Here is a 9,831-nt window from a genome sequence, read left to right on the forward strand (position 1 = left end):
TGTGACCCCAGAAATTACACAAATATGGCAAATCAAACAGAAGCTGTAGCAGGAAAGGAGGAAAGGAAGGTAGGAAAGGAAGGAAGGAAGGAAGGACCCCCTCTCCCTGTGTCTCTGACCTCATTAACACATCTCACTCCTGGTAATGTTATAAAATGTCTATAAACACCTCTCGGGAGAAATGTTGTCATTATGTATATGACTTCTTCTAAAGAGTTGAGTAGCTCAAGAAGCTCTTCTGTAAGTCTGACCTGAACAAGAAGCTCATCTCATGAATAATGACCTCCAGTCAAGTAGATTCTGAGGAATGCATGAATCAGGTTACGATGCCTCTGACGGCTACTCCGGTTGGACCAGAGCCGCCTGATGATGATCAGATTAGCACCGCAACGTTGATTGCAAGTCTTGCATTTATAAAAGTAGGCCAACAAATAATAAATGATCCATTATAACCATGTTTAAGCTAGCTCGTAGCTCGTGGCTAGCGTAAACATGAGCTCGGAGCGCGGAGGTCATGACCAGATGCTTCAGCTCCCTGGAGCAGACACGAGGGCTCATCAACACACTCGGATCAGCCCAATGGAATTTAAATAAAGTGCAACCCACAGAGCGGCAGCAGGCGCTCTGATTGGCCAGCTGTTGCGTGTTAGCGGGAGTCTGGCCAACAGATTTCTGATTCCAATTAAAAGATCAATTGTTCTTCATGGAGAAGAACGGCAGTATGAATTCCCCGTGTGTTTACTGTCGTTCTCAAACAAACGGCAGTGTTTCTATCGTCATAATTCATAATCAAATGTGGTACGATTCACGATGGGCCCGCGTGTCGTGTTCCAGAACGGAGCGGACGACGTGAAGAAGCACCGCTGGTTCAAGGTCGTTGACTGGGAGGCCGTCCCTCTGAGGAAGATGAAGGTGAGTCGTCTTCTTTCTTCACACATCTGTGGTGTTGACCGGCTGCCGTTGTCTCCACAGCCGCCCATCGTCCCCAAAGTGTCCCACGAGGGCGACACCTCCAACTTCGACGTGTACCCAGAGGACGACTGGAAGAAAGACCCCGCCGTGCCTCAGAAGGACTTAGAGATCTTCAAGAACTTCTGATCTCCGCCTGGTTTATTTATTGGTGGAATATGCTGGCGGCGCCACATAACGTATCGTCACTGTTCCAGCTGCTATCATGGAGAAAACCCTATTTATCAAAGCCGGGATCCATTTGATCCCAAAAGACTCCACATGAGTGATGCTGTGACATGTATCATACCACAGAGGTGATTTGCTTTTTATATTTTTATTTATCTCGACGAACCTTTTTCTTTTTTTTCAATTTATTTTGTATCACTTTTTTCACTGAGCTCATATGCAAACAAATGTTTCCTATGAAACCTAAAAGACTTACTTTCTAGGTTTTAAACAACGAGAACAATCAGGTCCTTTTTCAAAATATTGTTGTGTTTTTATACGTTATCTCTTCTTTTTTTATTTTTTTTATGTCCTCTCATCTCTCATGTGGCTCCAGACGGCCGCCAGCGGGCCGGTGGTCACGCAGGAGGAGGAGCCTGAGCCTCCTGGACGTGGTGGGGGGGGGAACAGGCACTTGTAAAAGGTCCCTAGAACCCCGGGTCATCATCTCTCTCCATGGGAGGCGCCTGTGAACGGGTCCTCATCTCTTTGTTACAGTCACAGATGACCTTGCCAAGACGCTCCTCCTCCTCCCCCCCATCATCATCATCATTGCTGCGTGCTCTTAAAGCCACTCATGTGAGGCACTCGCCACTCTTCAGCGCTACACGACCGTCTTCCTCAGCGTTCGGCTTTATTGTGCAGACGCTCCGGTCCTAAACCAACCTCACCTGGTTCTGTTCAATGTCATTAAAGTGTCCAAGAGACCATGTGACTTCTGTGCCTCGCGCTGCGTGACCGAGACTCTGCTCTCCAACTGGAAGGACTGATCCAGCAGTCATCGTTAGCAAGACGTCCTGGAGACGGGAGGTTCGTTGCTTTAAGGGTGAACTACTCCCGATCTCATGTTTCTATCTAATCCGTTGCGAAGCCCCGCCCCTTTTGCTCAGACCAGACCAGGGTACGCCGCGCAGACGGCGTAGCGGCTCTGGAGCACGTTAGCGTTGCAACGGGGAGTCGGCACAGAGCCTCTCTGACTCCCACAGGACCGGCGGAGGACACTTGGTGGCGGCTAGCCGGCTGACGTGGTCTCCCGAGGCCGTCTGTGAGACTGTGCTACATCGAGCAGCCGCCTGACGCGCTCATCACGCCGCGCGCTCCCTCAGCCGCTGCTTCGCGATGCTAATCTCTACGGCACCGCTCATCTCCACTGACAGATATCACATAGGAATGCAAAAGAATGTTAGCTTGACATTAGCTGGTAAAACACGATAGCTGACGCGCGGGCGAGGAAGTCCGACGTGTGGTTGTCTTGGTGACGGGTGAGTTGTGCTCCGTGGTGAATACAGAAACCCTCCACTGAACTCCATATTAACCCTCCTGCTGCCTGAGGGTCCATTTGACCCCATTCAATGTTTAACCTCCTGTTACCTTTATATTTACTCACATATTTTACCCTCGGGGTCAATTTGACCCCAGCAATTAAAACCTCCAGAAAATTCTTAGAATTAATATTGTTTTCCAAGTTTAAGTGTGAGCATGTCTTAAAGACATAAAAACATGGATGACCTGCAACTTCTTGATGTTTGTTGACTACCTAAATAGCCCTTTAAATATATAAAAAAGTTGATATTTCTTATATGTTTGACAGTGATAAACAGCCTGGGGTCAAATTGACCTGAAAGAACACCGACATTAAACATTGAATGGGGTCAAATTGACCCGAAGGCGGGGGGAGGGTGAAGTAGCGCGGCAGGACGTGGGCGTTGGAGCGGCCTCCATCTTACGCCTCTTCTTCTTTCGCCTTGGATGCGCTTATGCTGATATATCTGATACGCTCATATAACTAATCATATCAACCTGCACGACATATCCACATCCATGCTGGGCTCATACGTATGAAGCATGTGCAGCAGAGTGTGTGTGGAGCTTTGATCATGTCCAGAAGGAATCCTCACGACGCCTGGACCATGAAGGTCACTGAAGTGACTGGCGGGACGCGGCTACCCAGCATGCTTTGCGGTCCGAGCAACCGCAATTGTTTTGACGTAATTCCTCGGTTATGCCGTCATCACTTCTGACCGGGGTCGCCGCTCTCGCTTCAATGAATGGAAAACGCGCCCCGTGCTTTGAGTTTATGATTTTTAAAAGTCGACGCAAAAATCCACCCGTGTTCCCTCAAGGCATTCTGGGTAGCCACATCCAGTCATCCGAGTGTCACATGCTCTGGTCACTTCACACGCACCACATCCTGCATATAGAGGACGGCTCCCAGAGCTCGTATAGTGCATGTGTCTAACCGAGGGACATCTCCACGTCGCTGGACCTTTGACCTTTAGGCCCTCTGCATCGCCACGCTCACCGCATCTCCTTTTGTACCTGCCACGATGGAACCGGAAGCAATGGCACATGTCTGTAGTGACACTTAAAGAGTCTTTGGAAATGTTTGAAAGTGATAAGAAAGAAAATGTTCTCTTCCTCTCGTGTCCCGCCTCGTTCTTCCTAGAGAGAGATTTTTTATTTTTTATTTTTGAAAAACACTTTATTTCACTTTTTTTTCAGCCTTTAAATAGCTTCTTTAAAAAAATAGAGTGCTTTAAAAAATCAGGTTGTTTAAAATTAGGGCTGTCAGCGTTAACGCGTTAATCTATGCGATTAATTTGGCCACGTTAACGCACAAAAATATTTTAACGCAATTAACGCAAGTTTTTTTTTTTTTTTTTTTTTTTTTTTTTTAAACCTAGGCAGTACGGTTTGACCATGTTTCCGTTTTTAAAACAATCATTTCTCCGCGAAAATAAGGAGCATAAATGAGTTTAACTCGTGGATGAATCAGTCGGGTTTCCTCCTGCTCTCCTTCCTCCCGTCTCCCCCTCTGATACACAGAGGAACGGAGGGGCGACGTGTCGGGGGACGCGGCGCGGAAAGAACGCGACACACGAAACCTTCAACGTGATTGGTCAATCCGTTTGTCTGTCAACATTTCGGGGGGAAAAAAACCCAATGAACACTCAGTAAATCACAAAGGACCTCCCACCTCACCGGTTAGGCTCATTTAGCAGCCTGTCAGTCAGAGAACCAGAGGACACAGCGCGAGGACAATGAGGCTCATTTCAGAGCTGAGATTGTTCTGGAATGTTTGATGTATAACACGTGGGGGTGTGTCACATGCAAAAGACTAAACAGTGAATTTAATTTATTTTGTAAAATGTATAAAATGCCCCCAGCCTCCAGAGGGTTAACGTGACATATGTGAATGTCAGTCAGTTATCAAGGCCACTGGTTCTGCTGTTCAGTGTTAAAGATGACAGGACCAATGTGTCTCAATATACTTTTTTTTTTTTACTAATCTGATGTTTCACTGAAGAAACAATTTATCATCCACGATATTAAATACCTCGCTGGCACTGTATATGTAGGAGCCTCTTTGAAAACACAGCTCTGTGTGAAGTTTTGTCTTTAAAAAGAAGGGAAACACTTTTAACCCTTGTGTTGCCTTCGGGTCATTTTGACCGATTAAATATTTAACCCTCCCCGCCTTTGGGTCATTTGACCGATTCAATGTTTCACCCTCCTGTTACCTTTATATTTACTAACATATTTTACCCTTTGGGTTCAATTTGACGCCAGCAATTAAAACCTCCAGAAAATTATTAGAATTAATATTGTTTTCCAAGTTTAAGTGTGAGGCACTTTATGTTTGTTTGTTGACTACCGAAAGAACACCGACATTAAACATTGAATGGGGTAAAATTAACCCGAAGGCGGCAGGAGGGTGTGATTCGGGTCAAATGACCAACGGTGAATTTAATTTTTTTTGTAAAATGTATAAAATGCCCCCAGCCTCCAGAGGGTGAACGTGACATATTTGAATGTCAGTCAGTTACCAAGGCCACTGGTTCTGCTGTGTTCAATGTTAAAGATGACAGGACCAATGGGGTCTCAATATATATATATTTTTTTACTAATCTGATGTTTCACTGAAGAAACAATTTATCATCCACGATATTAAATACCTTGCTGGCACTGTATATGTAGGAGCCTCTTTGAAAACACAGCTCTGTGTGAAGTTTTGTCTTTAAAAAGAATGAACTTTTAACTTTTAACTTTTAATTGCGATTAATCGCGATTTCAAAATGTGCGATTAATTAGTTAATTTTTTTTAATCGATTGACAGCCCTATTTAAAATACAAAACACCACACACAAAAACAATTTAAAAAATAAAAACGTATTCTACCTCATAAAAAGTGGTGCAAACACCAGCTCCTCCACCACCACAGAACAAACAATGCCGTTAAAACACCAGCGTTGTTTAAAAGCATCCAGGTCTCCAATGTGTTTATAAAACCTGAACCCTGTTCATTAAAAGAAGAGTTTAAAAAACAAATAAAACTTAAAAACAACAAATCAATTAAAACACACATTGGAGCTCTCCCCCCCCCTGCTGGATGCACTCCTTCAACTTAAGGTAAAAACTTTTTGTTTGTCGAACTTTTTTTTCCTCATGTACTAACGGCACGACTGTACAAAGGCCACGAGGTCAGGGAAGTGATCCCTGACCTCCACTTTTTTATTTTTATTTTTTTTATATAAAAACAAGCTGATCTCATCAGCTGTATATAATTTTTGTGCCTGGCTACTTGTTAAAATCAGAGGAGAGTCGCTGTCCTCTGACCCCTCATCACTGCTGTCCTCCACCGGCCCCGCCCCCTGACTCCTCCTCCTCACCTCCACCCTGCTGGCTTTGGCTTCGCCGCCGGCGCTCTGGCCACTCTTCTTCCTTTTCGGGGCCTCTTTCTGCCCCCCTGCTTCCTCCTCGTCCATCTCTACCTGCTCAGCCCCCCCCCTCCCCTGCACCGTCCTCCTCCGCCTCTTCGACTCCACCCACCTGTCCTACCACCTCTACCTCTACCTCTAAGCCCATGCCACCATCACCAATATTATTTTTAGTTTTTTAAATATTTGTTTCTTTTTTTCCCTTCTTTTTCTTCTTTTCCTTTATCCTCTTCTCTTCCCCCCTCACCCACAGCCTCTACCCCACTGCTCTTGTCAGCTTCACCCACATCCCCTCCATCGTTTTGGTCTGTTTTTCCTTTTTTCTCTTTCCTCTCATCGCTTCCGACCCCACCCACAGCCTGCCTTTCACTGCCCTGTCCAGCCTCCACCCTCATCCCCACCATCACCCCCCTCACTCACGCTCTCATTCATACCCACCACATGTGTGTCGGGTACAGCAGCAGTGACGCCGCTCGCCGCGCTCTCCGTTGGAATCGGAGCCGCAGCGCCGGCCCCCGCCGCTCCGGCCGCGCCTCCTCTCAGGCGCCCCACGCTGGTGTAGCGCGGCGTGACGCGCCGGACGGACTCGCGTCGCCTGGACCAGCTGGCGCCGGGTCACCGCGCTTCGAGCAGACCCTCGCGGTGTGCCCCTCCTCCCCGCAATGAAAGCACTTCATCGCCGATGAAGACGCGTAGATATTGTAATTAAAATCATCTACTCTGACGCTGAAGCGCAGGTTTAACTCCGCGCTCCGGTCGTTGAGTATCATGTAAACAGATCTACGGTGACTCATGATGTGCTTCATCACGCTCTCCTTGAACCCCGATGAGATCACTCTGATCGGGGAGACCAGTTTTCCGTGCCGGGAGAGCTCTCTGCTGAGAAACTCATCGGAGATGAACGGAGGGACGTTTGACACGAGGACTCTGGCGGACGGCTGATCCAGCGGAAACACCTCCACAAACAAATCTCCCACCGAGAGACCCTCCTCTACCACGCGGCTCACCTTCCCCACCTGATCCAGGAAGATCACGACCGAGCCGTTCATCTTGGCGGCGGACTTCACGCTGCTGAACCCGACGTTCTTCCCAACTGCTCGGGCCAAGTCCTCCACGCTGCACGAGGAGTCACCGGAGATCTTCATCCCGTGTCTTCTCGTGAACACGGGGGGTAGAACCGGGCCAAACATTTCCGCTACGCACCGCGCCCGATGAGGCACCGGCAGCGGGAAGACACCCAGAGAAAAGAACTAAATAACCACTAAACACTTTAAACTACTGTGAAACCCAACTAATACAACACATAAACTAAATACATACAACTATGAAAGAATAGAAAAGAGAGAAACACACAGACAAACGCTCCGCAGCTCTCACACACACACCCTGTCACTCTGACGCTCAGCGCGAACTGAGAGAGAGGGGGAGGGAGGGAGAGAGAGAGAGAGAGAGAGAGAGGGAGAGGGAGAGAGAGAGAGGGGGGGAGAGAGAGAGAGCCTAATAAACAAACAAACACACACACAGAATGGGAGCAGCCCAAGCTGTTTAGATAATCTGGAAGCAGCAGAGAGGAAGAGGAGCAGCGATGCAACAGCCGCTTTATCCCACGGGCCCTGAAGTTGCGGCACAGCTCATGGTGGGAGGCTAAACCCCCTCGTGGGGCCCACAGGCTCCTCGGGGACACCTGGAAACACCCGGACTCAGCAAAGGAAGTGGACAGCACTGAATAGTTTAGCTTTAAAGAAGTTATTTTCTCTCGTTTTAGTCTTTCAGTTTTGGAAAGAAAGGCTGAATATGGCGATGGATTGCTTAACGTAGCCTGGAGGAGTTAATATTCACGGACGTGTTTGATCTCCTTGAGTCGAGGGAGTTGGGGACTTGAGGTAGAGGAGAGGAAAGTCTGAGTAACTATCTCTAAGTAATCGTTCATATTCTCCTGACTCTGAGACCGGATGTCTGAGGCTGCAGTTCCTCTCTTCACCATGTGGAGGTGCCAACGTGCGACTTCACCTTTTTAAATGTTAGTTTATCTGGATGCTGGGATGGTTTAAATGAAGAATGGTGAGGTTTAAACTCTTTGACAGCAACACGGTGTTGGTGGTCAACCTCCTCGTCTCCCAGCTCGCGCCCAAGTGTTTTCATCTCTTTAAATCTGATCACAATTTAATCCGATGCTTTACGTGGATTATGGCGAGCGTTAACTCCTCGGTCCATGTGTGTGAACCCAAAGGTGGGCTGGCTCTCACATAGTGGCTAATGATGCCGTATGAAGGCCTGTGAGGTGGACTCTGTTACCGGAGGCCTCAGCGACAGGAAATAGTCACAACCAGGAGGTCAGAAAAAGTCCAAATGTTTCCACATCAGCAACGTTCACACTGTTATCATTTTACTACTTTATTACCGTATTTCTCAGGAATTCACTGCATAATAAATGGCTTTTAAACTCGACTCGTCTGCTACATTCTTCCAGAGGAAAGCCTCTGCTCCGCATCCATCAGGTGAAAATCAAGCAAATACACATTCCTGCAAATATGAAAATGAAGAAGTGAGATTGATTCGGAAATTTACAACTTTAGTCCGGAGTCCTTATGAATGAAAATATTTGTTTTAAATTGAGAAGATTTAGAGAGGAGCTACCAATAAAAAGCTACCCCCCCCCCCCCCCTCACACACAATCATATGAAACCTTGAACTGGCGATTTTCGTTTTCTACCTAAAACAATATTATGTCAAATGTCACAACAGTATAAACAGTATTGCTATCGCACTGTAGTGTTGACATTTTGAATTTCAAAGTATTTCAATGAGGGTAAAGAGTTAACGTAAAGAACGACATGGCTACTGTAGCGCTAGGTAGCTAGACGGGCGGCTAGATCGTCCAATCACGACACGTCTTAGTCCTGCAGCCACAGATACCCGAGTCTTTGACTCTGAGTGTTTTAAGTATTCATTGATTGCTCTCAGGATGTTAGGAAAGTTTCAAAGTTCTATGAAAATACACGACCGTTCAAGAGTTTGGGGTCACGTAGAAATGTCCTTATTTGTCAAAGCACAGTTTTTTCAATGAAGATAACATTAAATGAATCATGAATACTCTCTACATAGTTAATGTGTAGATGACTATTCTCTGGTGTGTAATGAAGTCTCTACAGAGGTGTGTAGAGGCCCATCTCCAGTGTTCTAGTGGTACATTGTGTTATCGCCTTAGAAGACCAACAGAGAGATAGAAAACCCTTGAAACCCCTTTTTATGTGAGCGCAGCTGAAAACAGTTATGCTGCTGAGAGAAGCTATAAAACTGGCCTTCCTAAGCTACAAGTTTGAAGAAAAACATTAACATTTACAAAAAAAATCATTATTTCTAACCTTGTCAATGTCTTGACTATATTGTATAATAATTTGGTAAATATAAGTGAGTTTTCATGGAAAGCAACAAATTGTCCGGGTGACCCCAAACTTTTGAACGGTGGTGTACATCCTTTGGGTCAGAGAGGACACGCCCCTTCCCTTACATGGTAACGGTCTTGTTTGATGCCCTTGGATTACTTCTCTAGACTCACAAGGCGAATGCAGCCTCGTGGGAGGCTGCCGGCCGACAGCACATCACAAAGAAGACGCAACTAATTCATTCAATCTGGTTCTGCTGTGAAATACTAATGAAGTGGAAATAAACTTTAAATGAATGATGAACACGCTGAGCCGCCCCATGGAAACCAAACACCGATCCAGATATTCCTTCAGCCGCTGATCCCATCGGAGCTCGTCTGAGACGTTGAGAGATTTAGACCTCTAGAGGATTCATGTTTGAGCCCTCAGACTTTAGAATATGCTGTCAACGTGACACAGTGAGGGCTCTCTATGTCCTCCACTCACAGCGTTAACACATGTAGCATATACTTCTATACAACCAGAGGAGTCGGCCCCTGGTGGTCAGGAGA

General features: G+C 46.5%; 1 protein-coding gene across 2 annotated transcripts in view; it reads left to right on the plus strand.

The window, feature by feature from the left end:
- The window catches only part of prkx (protein kinase X-linked), a 28,842-nt gene extending 25,247 nt beyond the window's left edge, over positions 1–3,595 (plus strand). The window contains exons 7-8 of one of the 2 annotated variants that reach the window (XM_056431140.1): positions 835–912; positions 973–3,595. In XM_056431140.1, the coding sequence (XP_056287115.1) occupies positions 835–912; positions 973–1,098 (204 nt within the window). In that variant the 3' untranslated portion in view covers positions 1,099–3,595. Of the gene's footprint in view, positions 1–834 lie in introns of both variants that reach the window. The other variant, XM_056431139.1, reaches the window with a different exon arrangement.
- Positions 3,596–9,831: the final 6,236 nt, after the last annotated feature.

This window comes from Pseudoliparis swirei, chromosome 14 (genome assembly GCF_029220125.1).
Source record: "Pseudoliparis swirei isolate HS2019 ecotype Mariana Trench chromosome 14, NWPU_hadal_v1, whole genome shotgun sequence".
NCBI lineage: Eukaryota > Metazoa > Chordata > Actinopteri > Perciformes > Liparidae > Pseudoliparis > Pseudoliparis swirei.